The sequence below is a fragment of the Numida meleagris genome, chromosome 20, assembly GCF_002078875.1.
Source record: "Numida meleagris isolate 19003 breed g44 Domestic line chromosome 20, NumMel1.0, whole genome shotgun sequence".
NCBI classification, from domain to species: Eukaryota; Metazoa; Chordata; class Aves; order Galliformes; family Numididae; genus Numida; species Numida meleagris.
Window position 1 is genome coordinate 544648 of NC_034428.1, and position 18580 is coordinate 563227.

An 18580-nucleotide genomic window follows, 5' to 3' on the forward strand; every position below is an offset into this window, starting at 1 on the left:
CGCGCAGCAGTTGGGCGCCCCGCTCTGCTCCTCCGGGCCGCAGGGGGGCGCTGTCTGAGAGGCGCAGCGACTCGCGCCGCCCGGCGCGGGGTGAGAGGTCGGGAAGATGGCGGCGGCCTTGGGGGAAGAGGTGCCGGACAACGAGGACTACTACGCGCTGCTCAACGTGCGGCGCGAGGTGAGCGCGGCGGCCGGGCCGCGCGGCGTCGTGAGGGGGGCGGGACCCCCGTGCCCGCCCGCGCCCTTGGGGCAGGCCGTGGCGCGGCCCGGACGGCTGGGAGCGACCCCAGCGGGCGGCGGGGCCCGACCGCCTGTGCCCGTCCTCTGCCCCGCGAGGCGGCCCCGGGCTGAGCGGGGCGGGACGGAGGGGCCGCAGCCTCGTGCGGGGCTCGGGCTGGGGGGCGGCCCTGGAGGGCGTCCGGGGTACAGTCAAGGGAGAGATTCTTCAGGTCCTTACGTTTTACTATAACACCGGGACAGATTTGGTACAAAATCAAACCGCGGGGCTGCTCGTTGTGCTGACAGTACCCAGGGCTGAGCGTGAGATGGAACAGCGAGGAAATCGTGTGCAAAAACGAATTTATTTTAATGGATCTTTTCCTTAGGGTACATGATAGCCTGATTATAGAGCTACCTCTGCGTGTGTGTATCCTCTCCCCCTTCCTTTTTGGCTCAATAGTTCTTCATTCTGATTCGAATCTAAGCTGTATGGACCATACATACCCATATTAAAAAGAAAACCAAAAAAAACCCATCAGTGCTCTTCTCACATAATCTTGGGAATTAACGTCAGTGCTTTTAGCCATGGTGGTGGTCTTCTGTGTCTTATTTATGGAAGCCTTTCACGTTTATGAAGAAAAAAATCTGTGACTGTAACTCTACACAGAACTTTCCAATATCATGCATGCAGTGGAAATGCTGTCATGGCCTGAAGCAGTGATTGAGCACCTGGTGGGAAGGCGGGGCCAGCCCAGGGGAGCTCAGGTGCATGCAATGTACCTGAGTGACAGGAAGGGGTGGAGCCAGGGTCCAGCCCTTCCCAGCCCTCATTTAAGGGCTGGCAGTGGAGGAGAGGATATCTCTTCTTGGAGATTCTTGCCTTCTTGAGGTATTCTGAAGGTATGTAGCTCTTTGTCCTTGTTTGTGTGTCTCTGGGTGTTGTGTTTGGGCTTGTTTTCCTTTGCTGTAGCCAGAGATTTTGCTGCCCTGCTTTTTTTGTGGTACTTTTCATCCTATTATTGCATTATGGTGGAGAAGAAAAAAAATATTCTTTTTTGAAGAGTGTTGTGTAGTTCAAGCATGAGATCGTTAAGTGTCAGTGGGTCATACTTCTACATCACCTGGCAGCTTTGTAAATCATGCTCCTGAATGCTATCAAGGTGCAGATGTAAAGGTTAAAAGAATGAGGTAGGAAATGTTTAGGTGCTGTGACCATCTTGGGGGTGAACAGGGAAGGCTTAAAGGTTAACTTGGCTGGACTTTCAGCTCTGTTCTGGGTAACAAAAAACCAGGTTGAGTATAGCAGGGAACTACTGGAAGCTGAGTTAAAAGGATCTTTGGGAGAGTAATTCTAGCTGAGGGTAGTTCCTTTGTTAATTACCCCCTTGCTAATTAAATTCAGCAGTGCTATCCTGCATAGCAGTGGTATGCAGTGATGCAGCAGTACTGTAAGTAGAGCTGGTTTTGTGTCACAGGGCAGCTGGGCTCAGTGTAATAGTTAACCACTGAGCTTTGCAGCCATGGTAAGGGGCATAAACCTATTGAGCAGCGTGTTTCCAGCATGTGTGCGTGCTTAATCTTTTGTGGATTTCAATCCAGTAAAAATGCAGCTTCTGTGAAACACTAAATTAAGGCATTTAAGCCCAAACAAGGTGGTGAAGCACCTCTTAATTTTGTCTAGAATTTTGGTAATAAAAATGCAACTTACATATGGTTATTACTGACTTATGTATCTTGTTGCGATTTGAAATGATGTCAGTATTTCTTTAGCGGCTCCTAAGAGGTTATCTCTCATGAAATATTGAACCAATGACCCAATCTCATCAGGGATGATGAAAGGCCCAATCTAACATTGTATTGAACATGGCATTTATGAAAAATGAAATTGCTCATTTCTATTATGTAATCAATAGCACATTAAACCATTTATCATTAATTTGATTAAGGAATGTCATTTTAGAGCTCTGTCTTCTCAATCTAGTTTAAATTCAATGTCTGAGAAATCACATGGTAGTAAAAAGAAGGCAGCTGGTCTGTAGCTGCCTTACTGTCCTGGGGCCAGGAAATTCAGCAAGTCCACTTTTGCTGTATCATTTCAGAAAAGTAACATTAAGTAGTACAAATGCAGAGAAATGTATATTCTAAACTGTCATCAGAATTGAATGAACTTCTGGGTTTGGGATGCAGAAGAAAATGCACGTTTTCCTCACTGCAAGTTGGAAGCTGTTGCTTTAGGAAATGAACTTTTATAGCCTTTGGTTCCGAAGTGAAAGCTAGGAAGCTGTGAAAGCTTCAGTCACAGAGCATTAAGAGCAAATGACATTTGTGTCTTTCAATTCTGTTATCAGAAGTCATTTTCTTGGTGCCCCTTTATCATTTGCAATGTTGTACTCCTGTCCATTATAATTACTGGCTATAATAAAAGGGTGATTACATCGGCCTGGCGGAGACCAGCCAGTACTGGTGATGCCATTCCAGTTCCTTTATTCTGAATGTTTCCCCCATTGCAGAGAAGTGGTACTCTGCTTCCTGCTGCTCAGCAGTTCAGTGCCCCAGGAATCAATTCTTATGTGGACTGTTCCTTACCCAGCAGTAAGGACCTCTGTGAAGTCCTGGGAGCTGTATCTGTGAGCTGGGCCTCTCAGGGAAGTTCCAGTTGATTTTTGGCAACTGCACTTCTGAATATGTGTTAACCAGCCTTCAAGGAATAGATTGTGGCTGAAATACAAGGACTGAAGTGAGAAAGGGGTAGCTCTCAGGCCTCCCCTGGTCTAAAAGTGATGCTGCTCTGAGGTTGTATCCTGGGAATGATGAAGGAGGGTGTGTGCTTTATTCCATTGATTCTGAAAGAGCCATCCACAATCTCTACCTGCGTCTTTGGAATGGGGCCAGGTGCCATCTGAAATTCTTCATGGTGAAGGACACATTTGTTTTCTTGATGCATTTAGTGACTTACTGTTCTGTTCATCCATCTATGGCGGGTGAGTGAATTTTTGAGTGCAGGTGATGTAGCTTCTATTCTCACAGCACAATAGAGTATCCTTGCTGTATAGGAATGGAAGCGCTAGGATCTGTAGTGGTGAAGTGATTGCTTGTCACGTTATAAATAGCTTGGAAAATACAGATGTGCGTAACTGAGCACTTTGACTTATGTGAAAGCTGTGTCCTACCGTGAAACAGAAGTGCATTCTTGAGCTCATATAAGTAATGGAACGTAATAGCTGTTGGACTTCTCTTTTAAGGCTGAACTTGAAAATGGTCTTTTTTTAATTAGCCTTGGTTGTATTTTAATTCATTTTTATTGCTTGTCATAGGCCTCTCAGGAAGAGTTAAAAGCTGCCTACCGCCGCTTGTGTATGCTGTACCACCCAGACAAGCACAGAGACCCAGAGCTGAAATCACAAGCTGAGCGGCTGTTTAACCTTGTCCACCAAGCTTATGAAGGTCAGCGGAAGTCTTTGAGTTTGCAGAAACTTTCCAGGGGTTTTCTAGGAAGGGCATGTCTTTGTGTTCTTTAAAGTGCAAATAAATATTGTTACATTTTATTATTATTATATTGCTGATACTTAGCAGTGCTTTGTTTCCTTTTTTGTTCTGTAAATCAGAGGAGCAATGCATTGTGTGTTCTGCAATGAACAAGGTGTGGAGTCCTTGTCTAATCTCTACATATTATAAATCATCTTTTCACTGCTTCCCTGACTTCTCTGTATGAGTTTCCAGAACCTGCCTGAATTCCAAGTAACACTATTATGTTGGCCTGAGATTTAAGAAGACCAAGTTATCATTCTCTTTTGATTTTAATTTGCAGTGCTTAGTGATCCACAGACCAGGGCCATCTATGACATATACGGGAGGAGAGGACTGGAGATGGAAGGATGGGAGGTGAGAGAGATTTAGTACCTTATGGCCAGTGGGATTGGTTAAATCCAAGTGTGTCTGAAATTCTTGTTATATTGAGCTGCACTGATACCTTGATAGTTTAAAAAAAAAAGGCAGCTTGTCTGCTAGAAAGCATTCTTGTTTTGGTTCTCTTTTTTTTCTCTCCCTGCCTCCACCCTGGAACAACACGATGGGTTTTCAAAGAGTACTTGGTGCTGGTGGTTTATTACTAGAGAACAAAAAACAGGACATTCAGAGTTCCCTTCTAGGATGTTACCATGACAGGCAACATCTTTGGCTGAGACAAATGCATCAGAATCCCCATCTAGTCTCATCTTTTTCCTCTGCAATCTTAGTCAATTACATTATGCTGTTTGCTGCAGAATTGTACTGTGTTGGGCCAAGTCAGTACCAAGATCAAGTTTGGGGTTAGATGCAAGAAATGTGGAGCAATAGGAGTATGTAACAGACATGTCTGATCTGCTTATTGCAGATCATGTTTTGAAAATGTAAATCCAGTACTCTTTCTGTCCTTAATTAGAGCCATACCTCCTTAAAACTCCAATTCCCTGAAACATATGAGGTAAACAGCAAGCAGAGACAACGCATTAGAGTGTCAGTGGACTTCGATTCCATCAGCAGTATTGCAGTATTCAATTTCTCTTTGAACAGGTTGTGGAAAGGAAGAGAACTCCAGCTGAAATCAGAGAGGAATTTGAGCGTTTGCAGAGAGAGAGGGAAGAGAGAAGACTGCAGCAGCGAACTAATCCAAAGGTAAGCAAAGACTTCATCCCAGTCTCAACACTGAATCCTTAAATATTTAGGAATATGCAAGGGTGATGAGTCTCAGTGAAGGGCTATAGTAAATAACCTCTCAGGTATTCACAGTTAATGGGCTGTTTTTTGAATAAGCAATTTCTCTGGAAAATATAGGGGAAACAGCTAAATCTTTGGACAATATTTTTTCCTTTTTCTTTCTTCTTTTCTGTTTAAACATTTTGGGGGGAAAAAAATCTCAACGTTTTTAGGAAAGCATTCCTGATGCTGAAATGGTTATGAATACTATCCAAATATTCCAAATAAAGTGAAATTCCCTGCAGTTACCTGACAATTTTTCCCTTCAATGCTGCTCTAGCATCACAACAATGTGGAGAGAGATTCTGATACAGCCTTGAAAAGAAAAAAAAAATGGAGTAGCTACTAAACCAGCTGGATAGAGAACTTTCTTCTCACTATGGAGCACTTGCAGCACAGTGAGCAAAATCAACATGAGCAAGATTGAGATCTTGCCTGTTTCACAGTTAGTGCCTGTTTAAAGAAAGCTAAATCGCTTTGAGAATGAGAATCATTGAGTATTCCATCCTCATCTGTCTGCTTGAGCAGCAATAAATTGACCCTAAATGACCCACCTTGCTGCTGAGTCTTGGCTGTTTAGGAATGATCACAAACACTGTGGTGAGGATGATGTTCTCACTGTCACATTGGAGTGGCAGGGAAATATGGAAATGATTGACATCTGTCCTGCTGTGACTGGAATACTCCAGTAGTTTAGAATTGTAATGGCCTAGCAGGCTCTTGGCTTTATAAATGTGTAGGCAACGTGAGTCTTTGTCAGGATTGCCATGGAATGAGGTTTCAAAGCTTGTTGAATCAGAAGAATCTTGGTTCTCATGCAGTGAGTAATATTATTGAAGAGTTGCATCTGCACTCACCTAGTATAGTTATACTTCAGTCTACCTCTTATCTATATTTTTCTTTTTTCATAAACTATCAGAAACCATTTTGTGCCTGTTCTTTGAAACATCTGTTGGGAGCCTTTTCATTCCATGCAGGATAGAAATGGCCTGTGGTGGGGAGCCTTAATTTTCCTCTCTCCAAACTGAGATAGTTGTGCAGACGTTTACATAGGTAAATAAACTTTCTGTGTCTTCAAACAAAACTGTAGCGAGACCTTGATTTTTATTTTACTTCTAAATGCTTGGTAGAAGTAGAGATTCTGCCTCCAAAGCACAGGTGGCTGTACTGTTCTGGTGTCCTTGAAAGAGGAGGTGCCCCGTGTCACTGTTTTTGTGCATGGACCTCTGAAGCGTTGCGGTGGAGCTTCTGTAACCCAACAAACAGATTGCCAGTGGATTAATTACTACTAGTGCTGGCTTTGAAGGTTGATGTGGTCTTCACAGCCAACAGCTTATAATCAGATGTTTTCTGTGGGGACAGAAGTGTGAGTACACTGGTGTTCAGGATTGAATCAGAAAAATCTCCGTCTGAGAAGACCTGTAATGTTTTGAGGTACTCCTCTTGGTACAGACTTTGAATCTGTGCTGGTCTTAGCAAAGCAAATTTGCTAATGCAGGTCACCAGGCTGTTGTGAGTCACATACAGATATTAGCAACTTATTTGTACTGAAAGAGTGGCTAAGCATAAGGTGATATATGTCTGCTGTCAGTATATTCTAGGCAGGAAAGGCTTTCTGGATGCCACAAAACAGGGCAAGTCAAAATGTCTCTACTGGAGACGAGTGATTGCAGTCAGAAGGGTACTGACACTGAGGGGCAGGGTTATCTCCATGTAATGCTTCACTGTGACTTCAGGAATCTGACATTTTATCTGGGTATTTCACCATGTCTGTGAGCAGTAAAAAGAGGAGCTGTGTTTGTAAGCCTTGGTCTCTGTGTCCTGTGATTAAAATTAGCCATCTGGGTGTTTACAGCAACTGCTGATTGGCAGCCTATAGAAAAGTCTCTCCAGGCAATGTTCCTGTGGAATTAGGTAGCACAGCTGTGATCATTTCATACATGAACACAAGTTATTTTAAAATTTCCAACATTTTGTCAGTTCTATAAAATGGTTCCAGCAAAATAAAGCATTTTAACCAGAAATGTTGTGCAATAACCAGATGCAGGCAATTTGGCAGGTTTCAAATTGAGCCTATTATTTGCTTTTAGGGTTTTTTTGTTTCCAAAGACATGCAGAAGGGTTGAAAAGTTCATTACTTGATTTGAGAACTGCTTCCTGTTTGGAACAATTAAATCCTATTATTTTCCTGCTGCGGAAGGTCAGCACCTAAGACATACAGATTCCTCAGGGCCCAGCCTTACACAGGTTCCATGTGTCACTTTCAGAAGGTAAATCCTGCCCCCCCCCCAAGAAAAAAAGATGAGGAAAGATATACTCTTCTCTGGCACATCTCTTAATTTCATCATTAACAACTGTTTGATGTTTACAGGAATATTAAATGTAGGTAATTTTAAAAGGTGCTGCCAGATAACACTTCTAATGGTCCTGAAGTGCAGTCACTGACCTCCTGCCCTGCTGTGTTGGCACACTGCAGCATGTTGCTTGCTGAGTGTGCACAGCTGACTTCTGAGCAGAGCTTTGCAGCTTCTCCCTGCTGCTCTCACTTTGAGAAGGTTTTTCCTTTTTCAATGGCCTGAGCAGGTGGCTGATGGGGAGCTGCAAGGAGCAGCATTCCCTTCTATTATCCGGTGGCATAGGGGGTGCTCTTGTTCTCTGGGAATATTTTTAACATTGCCATCTGCTGCTTTTCCTGTGCTTGTGCATGAGCCAATTTCCTTGCCAGGACCTATAGGTCTCTGAAGGTGACTTCACCTGCTTGGCAGGAGGGAAAATACCTCATGGAGTTCACTACTCCCTTAAGCAAAAGGCAACTGAACAGAAATCCTGTGGAGGGAGAGATGTGGGGGCAGCTGAGGTGCTGCTTTCCCCTCAGTGGGTTTTGTAGATAAGGAAAACACCTGAATTTTTTGACTTCTCCATTTTCATTGAGGAGAATGTTTTACAATTCATAGTTGTGAAAAAGGAAATCATAAGGCTTCATTCAAATTCAACATGCATACTGCTTAGTTTGAGGACCTTTGTTTAAAAACATTTATCTTCACCTTCAAAGTTGCAGTCTCGCATAGGTTCTGTGCTGGATGTGGCGCACCAAGCGGAAAACCTTTCTGTTGTACAGCAGTTGTGAAAGATCTTGGGCTTTGTGCATCCCTGAAGTGAACAGCATCAAGAAATGAAAGAGACACAAAATAGTTCTGTTTTGTTAAAATATGTGTTCACCTGTGTTTAAACATGTTTCACCAGTCAGTCTGGAGCGCATTTATTGGAATCTCATGGAGTGAAGCTGGCCCTTTTTGCTTCTCTTTGGCGCTTCTCAGTGTGCTTTGCAGACAGCTGGAGCAGCAATGCAGGGCTGCACGGCTTCCGAGGCACTTGGCAGCCTTGCCTTGCTCCACTGTTCCTTTGGCCTTGCGTCAAGGAACGGCACAGCACAAGAGAGGCTGAAACTGAAGAAGTTGAAACATTTGGAGAGCAGATCCCTTGAAGGTGATACTGGAGGTCATTCCTGAAAAGTAATCTTCTGCATAAATGGCTGGACCATGTCATTTGTGCCTCCTGAAACAGGAAATAAGTGTAATTGATCTGAAATTCAACAGCGTTCTAGAAATAAATTGTAAAAAAAAAAAAATTTGAGATTTGGCTGTTATTCCATAGTTCTGGAAATAGTCGCACCTTTTTATGTTAAAATATTTATTTTTTTTGCTGTGCAAGCAATCAGAACATGAACAGCAGGAATCTGCACAGCAGATAGATGGTTGGAAGTTTGAATCTTATCAAACTCTGCAATCTAAGGTTCAGAATTCTATTAGAATGGAGTGAGCGGGGAAAAAATCTTCCTCAGATTGAAATAAGAATTTATTCCATCCATATTCCACTGTGTGGATGCTTTTTGTACCTACCCTGAGTAATGTTTATACAAAGTGCTTGGAGTCAATCCTGTGCCTGTGCAAAGAGGCTTTTGCTATTGCAACTGAGATTTTTTTTATATGGGTGGTAGTGCTGTGTAATAGATCCATAGGGAATATTATCGGAGCCCCTTGAAGTTACATGACTGAGACAAGGGTCTAATCACATTCTTTTCAAATAAGCCTACTCTTGCTAGTGTTCCAAGTTGCATTCCTCCTGAGGAAAATAATAGTCTAATTTTTTTGTGCGTGGGAGGGGAAAAAACAACAAAAAACCAACAGTTCAGAATGGAGAATGTAATTGCAAAACAAGAAAACTTTGGAAAAAAAAATCTTTAAACTAGTGATGTGTGAGGATGCTTTAGCCATTTGGCCTGAGTAAGTTTGGATGCTTGTTAATACTTAGTGTGTTTCACTTGATCCTTAGGGAACGATTAGCGTTGGAATAGATGCCACTGACCTCTTTGATCGTTACGATGAAGAATACGAAGATGTGCAGGGGAGCAGCTTTCCCCAGATTGAAATAAATAAAATGCACATATCCCAGTCCATTGAGGTAAGGAGGGCAGGCACCATGGCCGGCCTGGGTCAGGGTCTGAGAACGTGAGGCACTACAACGTGAGCCAGCAGAATGTGAAACACTGCTCAGAGGCCTCATCTTTCTTCACAGGAGGACACTATTAACTGGTGTGGGTGGGAGGAGGCTCATTTCCAGCAGGACTGTGTTAATTGTGTGGCATGCATTTCTATGAGCACAGGCACAGAATTTAGTGGCTTGTTTGTACTGCAGCGGTCCTCCTTCCCTGCTGGCAGGGAGGCTGAATTGTGATTAAAAGCAGGTATCTCGTTCTCTGTGAACGCAGAGCATTTCGTGTATGAAAACATGTATCATCCAATTCTGAGGACAGAGGTAAGGAAACAAAGGGCTAATGTTGCCTCTGTTCCAAACAGTTGGAGAAATTGAGTCTGCTAGCGAGATCAGAAGGACCTACAGCTCAAGATTGGGACTTTTTGGCTCATTAAAGCTGTCACAAGCAGCTGGTCCTGTAAAAAAATTTATCACGTGTTGCTGTATTCTCACTACAAAATTTAGAAAATTTAAACCCCTAGACTAAGTGGATGACAAGAACTCAACTGCAGTGATACTTGTTTCTCTGTGCCTATTGTCTCTGCAGACATCTACAATTTTAGCTGTGTCCTGCAGAGTAGGCATTACATGTGTGAATCAGGCTTGTACTGGTAACAGTACATTCATTTTTTCAGGCACCATTGACTTCCACGGACACAGCAATATTGTCTGGTAACCTCTCTACTCAGAATGGGAATGGAGGTGGATCAATTAATCTTGCTCTTAGGCGAGTGACCTCTGCCAAGGGATGGGGAGAGGTAAGAATGCTGGCTGTTATGTATTGTTATATCCAATTTGTTGCTTGGATTGGTTACCTAGACTTTATTTTCTTTTGGGAACTTCAGCTTTTTTCACCTCTGTGTGCTTCCATTTCAGAAGATAGGGATAGCAGTGCTGACAAGCTTTCTTGAATGTCCTATGGAAAGAGCTCCTGGAGATCTAGGTGGTAGCAGTATTTGTAGGGTGATACTAAAACAAACACATTGTGTTGAATAGTAGAATGATACTTTTTATGTTCTGTTTTCTGAGTCCAAAGGTTTTCTTAATTTCTTTTCCTTCTTATTTGGCCATACTTCATGAACTTGGCTTGTGCTGATAGAACTGCTACCTATTGTCTCCTGGACAGTTCTGATTTCCCTGTGTGAGGCCTTCCCAAGGGCTGTGTTTTCAGACCATGTGCTAGATAGACTGTAGGGCTACAAAAACAGCTTTCCTGTACTCAGGGCAACCTTACTCAGAGAAACACCTCTTACTCTGAGTGCAAAATTAGCAGAAGGGAGAGGATACTAGAATAAATGGTGAACTTAATTCAGAAATGTTTAAAATATCTGTGATGTAAACAATGCTTGTGAAGTACTTTGCACTTGCCAAGGCCCGTATTCTAACTGTTTGGCACTGTGCATCTTAACAGTTGGAGTTTGGAGCGGGAGACCTCCAGGGACCTCTCTTTGGTCTGAAGATATTCCGTAATCTTACACCAAGATGGTAAATATTTGAAAAATGGCTTACTGGTTAATATTCCATGCTAAGGAACCAAGTATCTTAAATTCATTTTCATGTTAATTCTAAATTTGTTTTTTGTCCTACAGAAGCTGTATTTTCTTTAGACCTTACGTAATGCTGTGGTGCTAATCAAAATGCTTCTATTCTGTTAGTTAATGCCTTCTATTTTCTTCTTACTAGATTAAGGAGAGTCTGCGCTCTACATGCTGATGAGGTTTTGCTTATTTCTTCTAGTTTCATCACTACGAACTGTGCTCTGCAGTTTTCATCCCGTGGAGTCCGCCCAGGCCTCACCACGGTTCTGGCCCGCAACCTCGACAAGAACACGATGGGGTACTTGCAGTGGCGGTGGGGCATCCAGTCAGCCATGAACACGAGTATTGTCCGGGACACAAAAACCAGCCACTTCACTGTGGCGTTGCAGGTGAGAATCCTGATGCTGTATGCAGGGGACAGTGCTGCCATTCTGTGTGGGGGAATTCTCAGCTTTTCCATTCCAGCAGTATTTTCTCTTGAGAACAGAGGGTAAAGGAGCAGTTGTTACTCTCTTATGAATGTCTGACATAGATAACCAGCTGCATTTGGAAGAGCACAACACTTGTGACATCTAATGGGTATTTGGATGGTTGGACTGGATGATCTTGTAGGTCTTTTCCACCTAGCTGATTCTATGATTAATATGAGTCAGCTCAGATTAGGGTTAGGATACACAGCGTGGACAGCACAGATTGTGGGCTGTGATAAGAAAGTGGCAGATATTGCTGTTTTCTGTGTCACTTAAAAGATTATTTTAAAGCAAATTTTGGGGAACGTTCAATAATGGTCGAGGGTATGTTTTCATAAATGTATAACTCTTGTATTTCAGCTGGGAATCCCCCATTCTTTCATGATGGTCAGTTACCAGCATAAGTTTCAGGATGAGGATCAGACACGGGTAAAAGGTTCACTCAAGTAAGTGTGCAAGAGGAAATTCATATTGCTCAGTCTGTTATCTCCTGCTGTTGTAGGTCTCCAGGTTCCATGGAAATTGAATGCTTCTGTACTCCTTAGGAATCTGCTTTTCTTTAATTAAATCCGGTTAACGGCTGAAGTGAGTGTCTTGAAGGCTTAGCTTTATGTCTTTCTAGATAAGTGAAACGTAAAATACTTAGGTGCTTGTTACCTCCATATCATCACTAATTAGAAGGCCAGAAGTTCTTGTACTCTGTTAACTGCTTAACTAACTGAAAGGGCTAATCTCATCTTCCGAAAGCCAGCATCTGCCCCACACAAATGTGTTTGTTGTATGTTTTACCTGTTGGAATTTCACTAAAGAGAATTCAGTGAAGAGAAATTTAAGTCTTCTGAGCCTTACCAGTTTTTGTTCTCTTGTTCTAGGGCAGGGTTCTTTGGGACCATAGTAGAGTATGGAGCCGAGAGGAAGATCTCCAGACACAGTGTTTTAGGAGCCACCGTCAGTGTCGGTGTTCCCCAAGGAGTGTCATTGAAAATCAAGTAAGTTAAAGACTATAACTGTAGATTGCAGAGGCTGATGGTAACTTACATTATTCTAGTTCAAAAATTCAGGTGGGGAGGTTCCTATCTTAGAGTAATGCAGGCGTATTGACATATCACCATAATGGTTTTCAGCTGCCCTCACCTGTAATACAAACTATACCTATGTGAAGCAGTACATGCTTTCTGCTCGTGTGATTCTGAACCTGAACCACCTCTTACAGGACTACTGTGTGTATGCATCAAAATATTCTGAAAGTACAGCTTAAAGTAAGTTTAGGGGCATTATGGTAAGGGGGTGGAAGAATTAAGAAAATATTAGAAGAAATGTATTTAATTGCATTCAATTTATGTATTACTGTACATACTTATGTGGATGACGTATACTTATTAATTACTGATGATATATACTTATTAATTACTGTACATATGTGCTTGAATTACTGAATCAGCATTAATGAGCATCATCGATGATACTTTGTTAATATGGCAGATCACAAAGAGATGCTGAACTTGTAAGGGTTCACGTACTGTAGTGCACTTTTAAATTGTTGCCAGCAGAGGGCGCGCCGGGATGCAGAAACTGTAAAGACATGAAGATGTTAGGACCGAGAAGACTGCTTTCAAAAATGAATATTCTTCCAAAGTTTATAGTTATTTCTCATGTTTGTGAGATGATTATTCATCTCTACCTCTCGTGTATTTAATCAAGGACGTTTAACTGTTTCTTCTGACCTGCCATTATGTTCTTACTCCTTCCAGGTTGAACAGGGCTAGCCAGACCTACTTCTTCCCTGTCCACCTAACAGATCAGCTGCTTCCCAGTGCTGTATTCTATGCCACTGTGGGACCCCTAGTTATCTACTTTGCCATGCACAGGCTAATCATCAAACCCTACCTCAGGGCGCAAAAGGAGAGGTAAGCAAGACTCTGTTTGAAATAGAGAGCTGGGAAGTCCTGATCAAGTGCTTCTGGGAGTCTGGTTCAAAGGCTGGGATATCCAGCTGAGGCATGGTGTTATGCTGCACTGTCAATTCTACTGAGTTCTGGGAGGCTACAAAAATAACCTGAAAGATGGGGAAGAACCTTGAAACCTGGCTCATTAGAGTGATACTGAGGGTCAGCTATAACTGGGGTGAATTAGTAAACATCTTCCACTCTGTGGCTGACTCCCATTCATTGTGTGGACCTGATGTGATTTTGACTCCTTTATGCCAGAGAGCTGGAGAAGCAAAGGGAGAGTACTGCCAGCGACATCCTTCAGAAGAAGCAGGAGGCAGAAGCTGCAGTAAGTCTTTCTTTTAACTAAGCCCTCTTAGTTAAATGAAGCTGGTTTTACTTGGCTTGTGTCTTCTGGACTCAGTGTCTGACACTGCTTGATTTTTACTCTGTCCCTTGTGTTATGACAGGTTAGGTTAATGCAAGAGTCTGTCCGGAGGATAATTGAAGCAGAGGAAGCCAGAATGGGTAAAGATTATAACACCATGTATTTGTTCCATAAATGTGGAGAGAGGAAGGAACAATAGAAAGGCTGGGTGGCTGAGGGGGAGAAATGCAACATATAGTTTCTTCATTTCTACCCTTAATGAAGCATGGCGTAATTGCTGCTGTGCATATATTGGGAAAGTTCCATTGTGATTCATCTGTTGTCTGCGCTTAGGGGCACACCAAATATTGTCTTAGGAAAGGCTGCAAGATGATCAGCAGGATGTAGACAATAGTCTGGCTTCATCTCTTTACAAAAGAGAAGTGTGGGTATAAGTATGTGCGGAAATTTGAAGTCTGTGTTCTGCTGACCTCTAATCTACACGGTTTGTTCTTGGATTATAAGGGAAATCTGAGTGTTGATGTTTGCGAGTAACTACCATGAGAATCTTCCAAAGTGGGTTGAGTGACATTCACTTGGGCTGTCACATCAATGTGATGTTGAAGGCATGTTGTTCTGTCCTAGTGCTGAAATATTGCTAACAAAAACCCAGGTATAAATGTTCCTCTGTCTTTAAAAGTGTGGGTCACGTCAAGGAGGATTCAAGTATCACTGAAGGCAAAAGAAAATGCTGGGATGGTCTTTTCATCGGTGTCTGCCCAGGTCTCAGTGGGAAACAGCTCATTGCATTTGTGATTTCTTGTGAAATGCAGGTCTGATCATAGTGAATGCCTGGTATGGGAAGTTCGTTAATGACAACAGCAGGAAGAACGAGAAGGTGAAAGTAATAGATGTGACTGTGCCCTTGCAGTGCTTAGTGAAGGACTCTAAGCTCATCCTTACAGAGGCATCCAAGGTATGTAGCTTATGTCAAAGCACTGAGACACTCAAGTGTGTGACTCAGAATTCTGAATGAACTGTATGCTGTCCTCCCGGGGTATTTCTGCATTGTGTCAGGTCAATTTACAGAAGCCGTTTTCCATACAAGTATCACAAATCTGTAGGAACTTCAATTTCTATGGGCATTTCCAGTGTCAAAGAAACAGTACCTTGGTGTTTATGGCATAGGACAGTGTGTGTTACAGATTCTGGGACTGTACACCAGGAAGTTCCAAGCCCTGGATCCACTGCGTTCTTGACACTGGGGAGATAATTTCTTAGCTTTTCATCTCATTGGCAACAAATCTTTGGTTTTTTTATGACACCTTATTCTGGAACTAATGATATTTTAAGAGTCATTGAAGAGTGAAAGTCTGCTCTGTTGTCCAGTCTGCCCTTCTCTGTTTAAAGGCTGGGTTGCCAGGTTTCTATGACCCCTGCGTGGGTGAGGAGAAGAGTTTGAAAGTGCTTTATCAGTTCCGGGGAGTTCTGCACCAAGTGATGTCAGCTGACAATGAGGCCCTTAGGATACCAAAGCAATGTAAGTAACAAGGACTACCATGCTTCTTCCTTCAGGAAGAACTGTGGTTACTGAAACGGTCTGGGGTGGCTATGGTATGTTTCTGGAGTATGACCATTAAAGAGCTCAGCTGCAGCCCTACAGCTATTAATGCCACCTGACCTTAGATATCCAACTTGAGTTAGAAAAAGAGGCTTCTGGTAGCTGCTGTTATTCCTACTAGGCAGTTCACAGCACTGGGTAGCCCACTGGGGACTGATCTGAAGGCAAGATAGAGGCCTGTACCAGATTTCTTTCTCATCTGCGTTTTATCTACGTGCCAAAATGTTCACCCTATCAAGATGGTTTTGTGAATCATCTACTGATGTATTTTACTGGTACCATGTAGCCCTGGGCAGTTGGTTAAGGGGCACAGAACTGTTACCTCCAGATCACTTCCATGGCCCTGTTTGAGAAACATATCCAGTTTGTAAATCTGTCGTATTTACAGCAGAGGTGTAAATGAATCATGTTTAATTAGTGGCCGGAATTGTTCCTGTCCATTCCTGGTACAGTGCTTAATTTAAAGCTAGGATGATGGAAGTGGCATGTATCCATTTACTGTTCTCATCCAACAGCTCACAGAATCGATGCAGATGGCTAATCTGATGAGAGTGTGCACGTCTGTTACAGTACCTGGGTCAATGGAAACAGCAAAACCTTCCCCCAGATGCTACAAGCTTGAACAGAGACATTTTTATTTTTATTATCTATATAGCAGGTGGTGGCCTATCGGTTACGTTAGGATCAAAAATGAGAGAACCTGCTTCCTGAGGTGGCTCCAAAGCAATATTTCTCAATTGTGGCTCAGTAACCAATAAAGCAACGTGACTCTGAACTTGCAGTACTTTCTGCTGAGGTTGTGTGAGCAGGCTCTGAGCACCACCCATCATGCAACCAAGTCTTTCCTGCAGCAATTTGGCCCGGTCCATTTGTGCAGTTTCACATATATTTTTCTGCACTCTTCAAGAAAGAAGACTTGTTCTCACTTCTCCATATATTTACTGGGGTAGGTAGCATACCTTTTTCTACTGGTGAGTGAAATTTCTTTATGTTAAGGCCACCTCCTGGGAGTTTTCTGTGTAAATCCTTTAGTTGGAAAGAGGACAGAGATTGTTTTCCATCCTAATTCTGTATTTGAAATGCACTTGTTAAGAACAAGTATGTTTGGAACAAAGTTCTTTGCTTTTTGTAATGACATGGGCCTCTTCCATGTGAATCCATTCAGCTGCTCATTTCAGACACTGCTCTACCAAACAAGGACACTGGGTATAATTCTTATTCTTTTTCCTGTGAAGGTGTTCAGGAAACTAGGAAAGCAAAGCAGGGGGAAGGACAGCAATTCATCTTATTTATTTCTAGGAAAAGGAGTATAATTCATAGAAGTAAACCAGACCAAAGCGAGGAGAGGTGCAAAATGGGGTGAAGAGCTGAAAACGTCGAATTCAGCTGCCACTTCTGAAGCAGCCTCAGATGTGACATAAATCTGTTGGCTTTGTCCTGCGTGGAAGCCATGCAAGTAATTTAGCAGCAGAAAGGGCAGTCCTGTTCTAGTGACACAGTAGATAGAAATGGCAGCTACGTGGGATTGCTGTGTATGTCAACACTGCCAAAGTTGTTGTTGTTTTTTTTTTTTTGGGGGGGGGGAGGTTCTTACAGAGAAAAGGAGTAATCAAGGCTGTTTCTGAGTCACAGCTTTGCTCTCTGAGTCCTAGGGCAGCCTCCATTGCTTACATGGGAGAGACAGGAAACAAAGGATCTTGGCAGCTCACTGCTGCTCTTGTCAGCTATTACCATAAATCATTTCCTGACATGTACCTGACCCCTTTTTCTTTTTGACTGTCATTCTCTCTGCTCGAGTCATGGTCTTAAATGCCCTACTGCAAGTAATTTTAACAGGACAATTAGGTTTCCAAAACCAGACTTACTTGAGCTAGGCTGCAAGAAATTTTTCCCTCCGAAACAAGTTCATACAACTAAGTGGTGTTCACTTTCTAAAATTAAAACAAAACTCTTCAGTTGTGACCAGCTCCTGGTGTAGGACTCTATTTCACATACAACCAATGTTCTGTTTATCTGGTATTAAATGTAAAATGTGCAATAAATTCAGCTGAGAACTAGCCCATGTTCCCTTTTCATCTTTAGGGCAGTATTGAAAATAAACTCTTTCCAAAAAGGCAAGGGTTGCATGTTCTATAAATGTAACTGCACCCTTTGTTATGTTCTGCTTCTTGCCCTCTTTTGGTCACTTGTACCTACAGCTAGTTGAAAGGGACAAGAAATGCCACCAGAATTGCCTTTTTCCTGTCTTGTAGCTGCCTGAAGGATATGGTCAGCAGTGAGAGTGATTCTGTGTTGACTGGCATGTAACAAAATGCTCCCTGTGGGAGTGCTGGGAAGTAGGAGTTTTGCATAGGCAAGTGCAAAATAGTGACAACACCCTTACGGCTAATTAAAAAGAAAAATCTTAGTGCGTTCCTGTAACTACCAGGGTAAGTGACACCTAAAAGTTTGCACAATAAAACAATGCTTGTTTCTGACAAGTTCCTGAGCTCCAGCTCCTGTTGTCATTAAAGTGACATGTTGTCTATGTTAAAAATGTAGAGAAGTAGCAATGTGACTGAAAAACTCCTCAGTACTTGGAGATGTGCCGTGGTATTGCAACACCTGAAAAAATACAGTTTCTGAGAAGTAAAGCACATCCTTACTAGTCCAGCAGTACAAACTTGTAACAGGGTAGCAGGCATCTTTGGATGTGAATAGAATGCTATAGATAAATGAGATGAATACATCCTTTCCTAACTGAGCTAGCTAATGCTTGAAGTACCTTAATGAGGATCTGTCAATGTGTGCTTGTCTTCTCATCTCAAGCCTTTAAACTGGGAATTCCTGAGGTGGAGATGCAGGTCCAGGCTTCACTTTTGGTAATCTTCCCTTGTCTTCCTTTACATGCTCACCTCTGTGACAGCCCTCTGCTCCTGCTGTCACAGCATGATTCAGCCAAGGAAAGGCAGCAAGGAGTCACAGCTCCAGGTGCCACTTGTGCTGTAAAAACCGTATCAGCCTCCTCTGCTGCGAGTCAACCCATGCATTTGTACCTGAGGACAGCTCAGCCACCTTGGCAGGGCTTGGATTGAAGCTGATGCTTTCTTTTTCCTTGCAACTTTATTCTTTGCTAAGAAAAGTCAGTTCCTCTGCCTTCCCTCTCTATTCTTTCTTCCCCCACCATATCA

The 18580-nt window shown here is 42.8% G+C and overlaps 1 protein-coding gene across 2 annotated transcripts; it reads left to right on the plus strand.

Annotated features, from left to right (window-relative positions):
* DNAJC11 (DnaJ heat shock protein family (Hsp40) member C11) lies at positions 22-17887 on the plus strand. Of its 2 annotated transcripts, none has more exons than XM_021417403.1 (16): positions 22-178; positions 3534-3663; positions 4028-4101; positions 4771-4872; positions 9286-9414; positions 10122-10244; positions 10898-10971; positions 11224-11413; positions 11855-11940; positions 12367-12483; positions 13246-13401; positions 13702-13771; positions 13893-13950; positions 14623-14765; positions 15200-15329; positions 15926-17887. In XM_021417403.1, the coding sequence occupies exons 1-16, from the start codon at positions 107-109 to the stop codon at positions 15949-15951; spliced, it is 1680 nt and encodes a 559-aa protein (XP_021273078.1). In that variant the 5' UTR covers positions 22-106; the 3' UTR covers positions 15952-17887. The 2 variants fall into 2 exon arrangements, with proteins under 2 accessions (XP_021273078.1, XP_021273079.1); XM_021417404.1 differs by lacking the exon at positions 22-178 and adding an exon at positions 984-1119.